Raw genomic sequence first — 13,945 nt, forward strand, 5'->3', positions numbered from 1 at the left:
ATATAATGTAATGTAATATAATGTAATGTAATATAATATAATATTATATTATATTATATAATATATTTTAAGTTATTTGAAGGGTTCAGAACCATAGTGGGTCAAACGCCATTTACTGAATACGTAGGAAAGAAGGGTTAAAATTAAGTTATTACCATAATCCAATGGAAACATATAGCAAGTAAAATAAAGTATAGACATTAAATCTAAATGATGTCAATGTTCATTAAACTATGGTTGCATGTAATAAAAATTAAGAAACATGTTAAAGGAATTGTCATTGCACCAAATGAGTGCTCTCTGGACTGAAATGATCGCATTTTAATTATTTAAACACAATTTAAATTAAGTAACATATTAAACGATTTATCCTTCTCTCAAACACGAATGTTCCCTGGATCAAATGTCCTATTTTAATTATGTAATTACTTTATATTTATTTCTAACGGGTGCAGCGGAACGCACGGGTACCGGATAGTTATATAATATAACTTATGCTCGACCATGCCGAAATGTAGTAATTATCCACCTGGCAGCAGCCCTTTTATGCATGTCATTAAAGTACAGGTCTTCAGCCAATCACAAGTCAGTTTTGTACAGTTATATCGATTATTCTCGGATATGCAATCGACAGACATTTAGCGAAAAGTCACGAAGGCTGGAAATCCAATACTGTCGCAGAAGGTTATGTTCTGTTACTATAATAATTAGCGTTAATTGTAAATAATATTCAAATAAATTCAATCTGTCGTCTCGTTTTTCAATTCTAAATCAATTTCCAGGTTATATCAGACTAATGTTCATTCTTATTCTGTGCCAAGGTCAATGACATTCGGCCTCGGACAAAATCAAGACTTTCGGTCTGCGCACATCTCACAATTCAGGTCAGTTCACACATAACCATAAAAAGACCTAATTTTCAATACTTTCAAGTTAGAAATATGGTCGAGCATAAAAAGTCGTATGAAACTTGCCTATAATTGTAATTAAGACGCTCGTATGAAAATTATGAAACTCGCTTGCGCTCGTTTCATAAACAATCATACTTGCGTCTTAATTACTACCATTATAGGCTCGTTGCATAATGTACTATTAAATTATTTGAAGGGTTCAGAACCATAGTGGGCCAAGCGCCATTTACTGAATACGTAGAAAACAAGGGTTAAAATTAAGTGATTACCATAATTCAATGGAAACCTATAACAAGTAAAATAAATATACACATTAAATCTAAATGATGTCAATCTTCATTAAGCTATGGTTGCATGTAATAAAAATTAAGAAACATGTTAAAGGAATTGTCATTGCACCAAATGAGTGTCTCTGGACCAAAATGATAGCATTTTAATTATTTGGATGCAATTTAAATTAAGTAACATATTAAACGATTTATCCTTCTATAAAACACGAATGTTCCCTGGATCAAATGTCCTATTTTAATTATGTAATTACTTTATATTTATTTCTAACGGTTGCAGCGGAGCGCACGGGTACGGCTAGTTATCAATAAATCTATTAGTACCGTCAATCAGATGACTATACTATTAATCAGTCAATTAATTCTATCAGTCAGTATCATGAACAGTCGGTCAGTTGCATAAATTATACAGTAGGCCAAAGTATTATCAATTAATCAATTAGTACCGTCAATAAGATATTCATACTATTAATCATTCAATTAATTTTATCAATCAGTATCATGAACAGTCAATCATTTGCATAAATCATACAGTAGGTGTAAGTATTATCAATAAATCAATTAGTACCGTCAATCAGATGACTATACTATTAATCAATCAATTAATTCTATCAGTCAATCAGTTGCATAAATCATACCGTAGGCCTAAATATTATCAATAAATCAATTTGTACCGTCAATCAGATGACTATACTATTAATTAGTCAATTAATTCTATCAATCAGTATCATGAACAGTCAATCAGTTGCGTAAATCATACATTAGGCCTAAGTGTTATAAATAAATCAATTAGTACCGTCAATCAGATGACTACACTATTAATAAGTCAATTACTTCTATCAGTCAGTATCATGAACAGTCAATCAGTTGCATAAATCATACAGTAGGCCTAAGTATTATCAATAATTCAATTAGTACCTTCAATCAGATAGTCATACTATTAAGGAGTCAATTAATTCTATCAGTCAGCGTCATGAACAATCAGTCAGTTGCATAAATTATACAGTAGGCCTAAGTATTATCAATAAATCGATTAGTACCGTCAATAAGATATTCATACTAGGCCTATTAATCAATTAATTAATTCTATCATTCAGTATCATGAACAGTCAATCATTTGTATAAATCATACAGTAGGCCTAAGTATTATCAATAAATCAATTTGTACCGTCAATCAGGTGACTATACTATTAATCAGTCAATTAATTCTATCTGTCAGTATCATGAACAGTCAATCAGTTGCATAAATCATGCAGTAGGCCTAAGTATTATCAATAAATCAATTAGTATCGTCAATCAGATCTTCATACTATTAATCAGTCAATTAATTCTATCAATCAGTGTCATGAATCAGCCAATGAGTTTTATAAATCATACAGTAGGCCTAAGTACTACCAGTCAGTTAATACCTTCATTCGCTACCTGTAGGGCTAATGAATTCATATAAGCAATTAATATCCTCGTCAATCACTATCATCGCTTTTAACTGTCATGAATTTTCATCCATACTAGTAAAACGTTATTATCAGTAACTTGTAATCAGTATTATTAATAGTCTCTTGAGAATGAGGTGCATATGAAGCAAAATTACCAAAGAGGGGTTATACTTACACACATCACACAGTCCCTGTGAAAGAGAAATCACCGTTATTGTTGACATTTTTAGCCATTTCAGCTTTTATTAAAAAACATTTCAGAGTAAACCCTATTATGTAAAATTTCTGTTTCTTGCAGTGTAGAAGTTATTGAAAATCCTTCTTGAGGGAAATTAATAAATCTTCTCCCCGATTATAAGACGGGTTTGAGAGTTATGGATCCAATCAACATTAATAAAAGAAGCTATCTGCATTTTCTAAATCCTAGATTATCTAATAGTTTAAAAACTTGTCTAATTTTCTATTTTTGGATATGACACTGCCAGTGGGTGAAATTATGAGACAATTATGTAACAACAGTAATGCTTCCACTTCTTTCCTCTTCAAATGACGTTCCACTGAAGGTATAAATCTACACTTGATGAGTTTTGCTATCAGATGGCATTGCAACCAGTTTCGTATGTTTTCTAAATAAATTTCTATAAGCTTACAATATTATATAGTCCTTTTGGAATCACCGTGTATTGGGAAACCGGGTCAAAATAAATTCACGCTTTCATAACTGCTCGTATGTTCTAAGTTCGAGTAAGAAAGCTTCCTGCAGCGCGAATTTTGCAGCAGAAATGTCTATATTTCTCTCATAATCTCTTTTAAAGTAACGGTGAACATTAAAGCCCCGCGGTATATTCTAATACAGTGGTCATCAGCACTCGCTGAAATATGCAATGGGTAAGCGTGCCGTCCCATGTGCACCGTCGTGCAGCAGGAAGAGATATAGAGCATACCTTCTAGCAGCTACGAGAGCACCATGGTGCACTGCGTTTTCAGCAGGTAAGAGACGCTAGCCCCAGGTGCTCTGGTGCTGACGAACCCTGTTCTAATACATTACACAAACGACGGCACCATATCCGAAGAGCTCTCTTACTTACCTGTAACAAATCTAAGGTGAAGTTATTGATTGCAGAGCTCAATTGCTCTGTGATGACGCCATGACTAGGTGCGATGAACATTGAACCCAGTAGTGCGAGTAGCAGACACTTCGCTGGAAACAAAAGCGCCAGTCATAATTACAAGGTGTGACATTTTTCCTTACATAATCTTAGCACACACAATCCAATATACATATACAATATATAATTACACGCAAAGCGAGCTGTAACTCATTTTTTTTGTGTGTTTTTTTTTTTTGCGATGGCAGGGCCCGAAATTTGCCGTTAGGCCTATTAGCCGTGCCTTTAGGACCGCGGCTCGTAGATGTCGCTAGTGCGCAGAAGCATAGACCATTTAGTTTGTAAGAGTCTATCCAGAATGCACCGCATGCGGTGGGTCTTCACTGCACTCGTAATGGAATGAATGAATGAATGAATGAATGAATGAATGAATGAATGAATGATTGTTCACTTGGACCTCATAGTGAGCGGTCGTGAGAAGAGATTTTTCTAAATTATAGCCCTTTTCTTGTTTATCTTCAGTGCTACTTCGTAGTGGTTTGACTATGAATAACTCCAATGCAGATCGTTGAGGCGATCTTCAAGATTCTCTTCATCCAACGTCATCTGAGCAAATGGATTTTGATCTTTAAGAGGACTCGTCACATGAAGCTCGTCATCAGCAACTATCTTCAGGTATGAAAACTTATCCACGGATCAGGAAATCGGAATCAGAATTCAAGCCAGCAAAGAAATCAATAAAAACGGACGTGTCTAAAAAAACTCGCGAATGTCGTGACAGAATATAACATTACAACTACCAATAGATTTCAGGTTCTTACAACTACCAATTTAACGGAACTTACAACAACTATTACTCAAGCTAGCGTTAGTCAAAATACAAACACTATCTCCACAAACTCAACGGATGTTCGTACAACATCTGCAACTGTCAAATCGGGCAGCAGCAAATCGGCACAGAAGAATCCCCCACCTATAATAGTTGTTTCAAAGTTTAACTACTTTACAGTACGACAACATCTAAAGTCTCAACTAAAGGATGAAGTAACTGCTCAAAATTGTCCGCAAGGTATCAAAATTTATACTTTGTCAGAATGTGACCATTCAACTGTGGTTTTCCTACCTCAAGGATAATAGTTATCAATTCTATACTTTTCCTCCTGCACCTCCGAAGACTCGAAAAGTAGTGATTAGGGGTCTTCCTATAGACATTACTACATCAGATATTGAAAGTAAACTCAAATTACAGAACTTCCCATTAGAATCTATCAGACAAATCAAGAGGAGAAGAGAAAATGCAGATACAGGCCAATGATATAATGAATTTCTCCCTTTATGGGTAGTTTCTGTTTACGTCATGCAGGATGCCCCAAACATTCTTAACTTAACTGGTTTATTTCATATTAAAGTTACAATTGAAGATTATGTCAGTTTGCCAGGCCCATTACAATGTTACAAATCCCAGGATTTCGGACTTAAAGCTATCGCGTGTTACGTCTCTCCTAAGTGCGTAAAATGTGGTGGTGAACACTTATCTAGTGAATGTAGAATGTCTTCAAATCAACTACCTAGATGTGCAAATTGCGACGGGAATCATACAGCAAACTCAACCATTTTTCCGCGTCTTCCAGCAACTAACCAAACTGTTCCGGGTTTTTCAAGATTTGAACAATATACCGATAATCAACCTGCTGGTTCGAATTCTTTTATGCAAGATTTGAAGGAAATCTGGTCATTCATTAAGGAACTTAATATTCCTTTCTTCAAAAAATTTAAGAATATCATGGTTAAAATGAATAATCAAACTGACACTTTAAGTAAATTCAGTGCTATTCTAGAAGGATGTACCTCTCTTTTTGATAATTAGAAATCCTAAAATGGCTCCCATTAATAGACCATTACGTACTGTATTTTGGAACGCCAATGGCATTTTTAGAGATATAGACATTCTTCCAATGTTTTTTAGAAGAATATGACGTTGATGTTCTCCTTGTAAACGAAACTCATCTAACACCAAACAAGAAACAGTCTACGAAATTACGTCACATATAGGAACGATGGACCGCGTGCGCCTCATGGGGGAACAGTAGTTATCATGACAGAGTTTACATCATACCTCCGTCTCGACGCCTCCTTTTACTGAAATGGAGGGAGCATTTATTTCCATGCCCGTGAATGATGTAACTACGCTCCAACTTGGATCTGTATATGTTTCCCCCTCTAACCCTATTTTACCTTCAGATCTTGAAATTCTTCATAAATCTGCCTCTAACTATGTACACGCCGGTGATTTTAACGCCAAGAATACGCTCTGGAACTCTAAATTAATTACCAACTGAGGCAAAATCCTAGAATCGCATGCAACACAAAATGGGTATATGGTGATAGCGCCATAGAACCCCACACATTATCCTTACAATAACAGGCATAGACCAGATATAATTGATATTTCTCTAATCAATAGCAACCTTACTCCTCTGTTTATGGAATCTATATCTGCTTTAACGTCAGATCATAATCCTGTTCTGTTAATCCTGGACCATATTCCTTCGAAAGACTGAGAAGATCACTACAAATTGGAAACATTATCGGGACTACTTATCCAGTTCACTTTCTAATAATCCATCTATCGCTAATGTAAGTGATCTTAACTTAGCTGTTGGAATGTACACCAGTACAGTTCAAGATGCTCTTGGTATTTCTACTTCTAAAGAATTGCCAACCAACAGGACAAAATGTAATCAGGATCTCTTGGAATTAATAAAATCAGCGCAAGAAAAATGTGGCAACAAACCCGATCTGAGGCTTCAAAAAATCTATATCCTAATCTCAAAAACAGGGTCCATAGGCTTGCTCTCTGCCAAAGACTAGACAAATTTGAAAAAGTTGTAAAAGATTCGGCTTCTTCAAACAATATCTGGCGTATAACCAAGAGGCTTACAAAACCCTCTCAGCAATCCAGACAAAAGCCTATTCAAAGTTCTAATGGACCAGTTTATGATCCCAGAGGCAAAGCTGAAGTTCTAGTGCAGCATTTGAAGTCACAATTTTCGCCAGCTCCAGTCCATCCTTCCTGCTCTTAACAGAATAATAGCATCATTAGTGAAGTCAACAACTTTCTGCTTCAAGCTCCAACAGCAGTCATACAACCCACATCACCTTCAGAAGTTTCAAGAATCATCAAACGTCTAAAATCTTCGAAATCGCCTGGTCATGACAAAATTCCAAATGTCGCTCTAAAAAACTTGCCCAGCAAAGCAATTCTACATGTTACAAACATTTTTAGTGCTTCTCTTAGACTTCACTCTTTTCCAACAGCATGGAAGCATGCGAGTGTAATAACCGTTGCTTACGAAATTACACAAGTTGGCGCATTGCACGATCGAGAGTAGGTCTCTGTGAGTCATGACAATTTCTGCCGCTAGGTTCGCCTCGCTGCCCTAAGAAATGATGAATAGTACCATTACAAAACATTGTGTATCGTGAAAATAGTTCGATTAATTGTGCATTACTGATTGAGTACGAATATTATAAATATGCCAAGCATATTATAGTGTTATTTGAAGTTTGTTCCGCTATCTTTATAGCTTGCTTTTTAAATTACATATTGTCTGTCTTAGTTTTCCAATAAGCTGATTTTGTTTCCGAATTGTCCTAGTAATTTTTTTACGTTGTAATGTAATGGCTTTGGGAATTTTTTTACTTTCAATTGAGCACTGTGTGGCTATAGTTTTTTATGTGCTTCATAGATTTCTTCAATTGAAACATTTGCTTCATTGAAAGCTGATGTACTATGTTCAACATTGGGTTTATTTTTCTTAGCAGGATGGATGTTATTCACCACTTCTGTTATCCTTCTTTTGTTGCGTCTACTTATGTTTGAAACATTTTGTTTATGTTTTGGAAAATCATCAAAGACGGATGGTACCACATTAGGAAGCAAACGTTTTAATGTTGTGCTAATGCTAAAATCAGCTTCTTTGAAATGTCTCCTGCAGACACGCGATTTCTTGTTTGGCGTCCAAAGAGTCCTTGGTTTGTCCCCTTCGCGAGAAATGGCTACACATCACTTCTTTCTTACTCCTTCATCTTGTGGAAAACAATGAAACGAAAAGTCACATTCTTTATTCTGGTTCGATTTACACAATGGCACACAACAGTAAACCATTTGAATCACACAAATCACAGGCTAACTTCCTAATTTAATAAATGCTAATTCAAAATATATTTACACGCACTAAAATACTACAGCGTTTACTATTATTATGCTCAATAGATTAATCAGTAGGCCTATAGAAATGTTTTCACCACCGCAAGAAAAAATCGCGCAATAATTATACTTCTCAGTTATTGTGACGTTCGTATTTTTTTTAAAGAGAGGGAAAAGTTATGGCTTCTTGCAAATGCTTAATTATGAATTCAAGGAAATTAAAGATAATGCAGTATCTTAATTAGTTGCAATATCTTATTTAATAACAATATGAATAATATTAGGTGAAAAGGGTAGGCTATAGTGCGTATATGTAAGATGTCAAGTTAATTTATTTCCGGAAATGTTTGGTGTATGAACTGAAGTACAGAGCAGACAGTCCCTCAGTTTATATGTGATATGTTTTAATATCAAGAATGACAGCCTTTTATTGTAATATAATTGAGGAGTAGAAGATTGGAAATTACGTCTATTGTCCATAAAATATTGTATCAAGCATTTAATAAGCAATGGTGAGTCCTTTAAATGTCCCAAATGTCAATGTCATTTAAGTGTTCTGCTATGAATATTTAGGGCAGAACAGCGCTCCGAGCGGCGGAATTGGCATTACGAGGGAACCACTTCAGACTCGTTTTTCAAGCGCTATGCGCCAGCTTATGTAATCTCGTAAGCAACGGTAATAAAAACATACCCAAAGCAAAAAAGGATCCTACAATACCTCAGAATAGACGTCCAATTAGTTTATTAGACATTCATGGCAAAGTGTTGGAAAGAATAATTCTCTCTAGACTACTTATCAATGCTTCCAATATTATCCCAAATTATCAGATGGCTTTTCAGAAGAATAGAAACATAACCTACAACATTCTAGCTCTGGTTGAAGAAATTACAAAAGGCTTTAACAATAAATCTTATACTGCAGCTTTTCTACTAGACATTGCAAAAGCATTTGATTTCGTGTGGCACTATGGACTGCTTTATATATTACTCCCCCATTTTCCAGATGCTCTCACACGACTTATTGCAAGTTATCTTACAGTGTTAAAGTTGACGGCCATCTGTCTACTGTACAGTTGTCAAAAAAAAAAGTGGCCGCACTCGTGAACAGCGAATATTTTCAAAGTCCACTTCGGGTCGCGGCGATGTTACACGATGCATGTGCTTGTATAAGCAGTTCCGGAACTATGAAAGTGTTCCATATCTGCTCCTCGCAGACCAGCGGTAGATTGCTTGTTTAATGATTCAAAGGTTCTGGGTTCGCGCCTTCTTCAAGTTTTCATTTTATTTTTTAATCGTTCTTTAGCGATGTAAATGATATTCAAATTATCATTTATATCCAGTTATCGTTCTTGATGGATATCACGTTATTTATATTTTGTTATCGTTCTTTAGAGATATGAATAAAATTCAAGTCATTTGTATTCTGTTATCGTTTTATAACGATATGAATAATAATTATTACTATTGTAGCTACAGTATCTCCAATGGGGGTTAGCCCTATTTTACATATGTATATTAGGGCTATAGTTTTATACACAAAAAAGATAAGCATAAAGAGAAATGGAAAAGAAAATTAAATTAGCTTACGCGATGTAAACAAAACATAAACAATCCGTAAATTAGGCATTGCGATTGCAAAACAAATATCAGGTATCAATTTGAAACACACAAAAACATTAACAACACACATACGTAACACTTCTATAACACAAATATGCAGCTTTCCGTACCATACATCATAAATTAATACACAATAGTCACACAAGCACAATCAAACTATAATTACGACATTGCGACGTCATCAAGCATCCCATAACTGACTCACATACATAACAAATCAAGCATCCGTTGCAACACATACACTTCAACATAGTAACCACACTTTTAAAAGTTACAAATTTGGCTCCAAGAAGAATAAATAGGACACTGTTACTAATTATTATTCTTCTACAATTTCTTAAATACATCTGTAATAAGTCTGTGAAATTCCGATATGAATAATATTCAGGTTTTTTATATTGTTATCGTTTTTAGCGATATAAATAATATTCAAGTTATCATTTATATTCTGTTTTCCTTCATTAGCATTATAAAATAATATTCAAGTTATTTATATTGTTATTGTTCTTTCGCAATATAAATAATCTGTATTTTATGTAAGTAATTATTATAACACAAATAATCATCTTTCTTTGTAAAATAGGTTATTTTATTTAGATAATTAAATACGTATTATATAATATATTTTATTAATTAAACAAACCGATATTTATCATTTATGTTCTGTTATCGTTCTTTAGTGATACTGTATAAATAATATTCAAGTTATTTATATTGTAATCGTTCTTTAGCGATATAAATAACATAAATTTAATATTAGGTTTGGAAAAATCCAGTTGCATAATACTGCTATTAGTTTTTCTTTTTGTATTATTACATTATACTATCTTGAACCACAATAAAATGAAAAGGAGTAACGAGGAATTGAACCTGAGACGTTGACATCTAAATTCCGACGTTCGTCCGCTGAGCTACGAGGGCAAAAGTGTGGAAACATTTTCGGAAAAATTGGCCCAATCACACTCTAAGATTTTCTGATGATTCGTAGAAGCTAGTCCAGGATGCGGGGGGGCAAAGGCTAATTGAGATTTCCCGGTCTCTGATCGGGTCAAACATCCTGATAGAATTAATATTTAACCCTTGCCGTGACTTTCGGTGAAGTTCGGAGGGCCCAATTAGTCAAATCCACTCTCCTCATCTCCACGCTTTGGCCCCCTGGAATTTAATAAGATGCGAAAGAGATAGTGGTGTGCGGAATGCAACGGGATGTTACCGCATTTAAGCCTATCCTTCCCAAGAAAAACTGCAAACATGAACAAAGGAAGCTTTTAATAGAAGAAGAAGGATCTTCTGCGGACCTCTGGAAAAAGAGCTAAGGAAGAGACTAGTGAAGTGCTTTGTGTGGATTGTGGCATTGTATGGGGAAGGAACATGGACATTACGACGAAATGAAGAGAAACGAATTGAAGCATTTGAAATGTGGATGTGGAGAAGAACGGTGCGTGTTAAGGGGACAGACAGAATAACAAAAAAATTGTGTTTGAAAAAATGAGTGAAGAAAGAATGATGCTGAAACTGATTAGAAAGAGAAAAAGGAATTGGTTGGGTCTCTGGTTGAAAAGAATAATAGACGACATTAGGATATGTGGATCATATGCGGAGACTAAGAGGAAGACAGAAAATAGGAAAGATTGGAGATTGCTGGGTTTGCAATGAAAGACCTGCCCATGGACAGAACACTTAAGTATGTATGTTCAGAATGCCTGGAATATCGTGTCTAAGAACAGTCGCTATTTGCAAAGACTAGTCAATTCCATGCCCACTCGACTGCAAGATGATCGAGATAAGAGGAAGATAGACTAAATATTGAATTGTGGTTTTTTTGTTTTGTTTTTTGAACGCTTAATTGTTTGAATGTTTTAAGGCCGACGCCAATATATGTGTTTTGTTTATGCCACGAAAGATATTTTTATTGAGAATAAAATCTTTTTTCTTTCCATCTGCAGCCACAATATCATAATGATAAAGTCATGGCATAATATATTAATGAACCTGATGTTAATTACTAAAATAATCGTAAAAGAGAAAGGAACCATTATGTATAGTTTGTCTCTCTCAAAAACAGAACAAAAAAGGACATAAAAAGCACGAGGTTGTAGTCGAACGCAGGACCTCATGAATAAGAGGCCTGAACGCTACCATTATGCTATCGAATAACACACAGAATACTTCAGTTATAACTATATATATCAGGCAACGTGGTCCAACAACATGTAACATCGCCTGTCTCCGAATTGTAGCGAAGATACCCGAAGGGAACTTTGTTTCAGTGAAGCGGCCACTTTTTCTTTTGACAGCTGTACATCATATCAATGGCGGAGTTCCTCAAGGATCAGTGATCGGCCTTATCCTCTACTGCACATATACTTCTGATTTACCAACATCTTTACAAACAAAAACATCTATGTACGCTGATGACACCATAATTTACTGCACCAAATCTCATCCAAACGAAGCTATTGCCGCCATTCAAAGACATGTGAGTTTCATTGAACGATGGTTCCTGTGTTGGAGAATACAAATCAACCCTGACAAGTGCGAATCCATAATTTTCACGAAGTGCGCCAAAAAAACCTGATAGTAAACTTACATTATATGGTCAGTCTCTACAATATGTTGATCAAGTTAAATATTTAGGAGTTACTCTTGACAACCGTTTACTCTGGACACAACATATCAAATCCACTGCTGCTAAAGCTACTGCTCGGACCTTTCAAACCTATTCGTTACTACGATCTCCAGTGCTCAGTTTAAAACAGAAAACAAATCTTTATCGACAATTAATTCTTCCTATTCTGACTTATGCTTCTCCCGCTGGTTTTAAGCACTTCGGACTACCCTCAAGCCACTACAAACAGCGCAAAATAGAGCTCTCCGGATCATCCATGCCTCCGATTGGTTTACCAGCAATACACAAATCCATGAAGATCTACAAGTTGACTATCTGCACACTCATCTGCTACAATCTACCAGGCACTTCTATCAGAAACTTCACTCCAGTAATAACCCATTTATCTCATCGTTACGCAATTATGATTCTTGGCAGTTCACAAAATTCAGGACACCAAAATCTATCATTAATCCTTAGGCTTATAGTTTTGACTAGTTTTTCTTTATTCTCATTCTGATGGTATCACCATTGAATCTTGATTTAGTGGTTTTATCCCACTTGTTTTCCTCTTATATTGTTCAGTTTATATGCGTAGGCAAAAAACCTAGTGGTTTTGACACTACTTCTCTATCAATTACGCATTTAAAAAAAAAGAATGAATGAATGAATGAATGAATGAATGAATGAATGAATGAATGAATGATGGAAAATTGTTGGGATATCGCAGGAGAACTGGAGTACCCAGAAGAAACCCGTCTTGCCTGGTTTATGGGCTTAGTGGCATAAAAACAAACATGATTTATTAATTTTACTTAAGTGTGAATGATGTTAGTTTCAAACCTAACTAATCCCAAAATAACAAAGCTTAATGCACATAACAATTTTACAGATTGAAGACTGAAACTCAACCATTTTAGGAAATAAAACTTATCGGAACCGTATACGAAGTGAGTATAACGGCGGTGACAACATTGCTTGGAACACCTGAGACCTCTCTCGCGAAAGTTTAAATTATTACAAATTTCAGGAGAAAATGTTACTAATTTAAATACTATATTTATTTATTTATCCATCTATTTATCTATCTATTTATATCTACCTATCTATCTGTCTGCCTGTCTGTCTGTCTGTCTGTCTGTCTGTCTATCTATCTATCTATCTATCTATCTATCTATCTATCTATCTATCTATCTATCTATCTATCTATCTATCTATCTATCTATCTATCTATCTATTTATTTAGCTTCACAAAGATACTCCTGTGAATTGTAAGTGTAGTACAATATAAGAGGTTTCAGGCCACTATTCTCCAAATTCAATTTATTGTCATTTGTTTACAATTTTATAAATCGTATGTTACAAGCTTACGAATTTTATAAAAAAAAATCTTACCCTACTCTTTATGTGGGTAAACACCTAAATTAGATGTTTATTTTATATCTTTAATTTGGCCGTCTTGTGTTTTGTATATAAAAATGTGTTCTTCTTATGGTTAAGAATTTGACGTTGAAATATATCAGGCCTGGGCAACAAGTCGATCACGATCGACTGGTAGATTGTGGCCGGTTTTTTTGTCGATCAGTATTGTGTTCTTAACTTTTAATATGTTGTGTTTATGAATTTACGATGATATAACAGTACTGGTTCGGGGAATTTTATTACTAAAGGGCGGATTTCTGTGACATGTCACATTCTTTCCTATGGAATTGTTTCGGTTTTTTGACTGATTTAAACTTGATTCCAAGCATTCTGAAGAAAATG

General features: G+C 34.9%; 1 protein-coding gene across 1 annotated transcript in view; it reads right to left on the minus strand.

Annotated features, from left to right (window-relative positions):
• Positions 1-13,945, minus strand: part of LOC138696190 (serine protease inhibitor 42Dd-like) — a 38,046-nt gene that overhangs the window by 15,359 nt on the left and 8,742 nt on the right. Inside the window, exon 2 of the mRNA XM_069820819.1 lies at positions 3,723-3,835. Within this exon, the coding sequence (XP_069676920.1) occupies positions 3,723-3,835 (113 nt within the window). The remainder of the gene's footprint in view (positions 1-3,722; positions 3,836-13,945) is intronic.

Source organism: Periplaneta americana, chromosome 1 (genome assembly GCF_040183065.1).
Source record: "Periplaneta americana isolate PAMFEO1 chromosome 1, P.americana_PAMFEO1_priV1, whole genome shotgun sequence".
Taxonomy (NCBI): Eukaryota; Metazoa; Arthropoda; class Insecta; order Blattodea; family Blattidae; genus Periplaneta; species Periplaneta americana.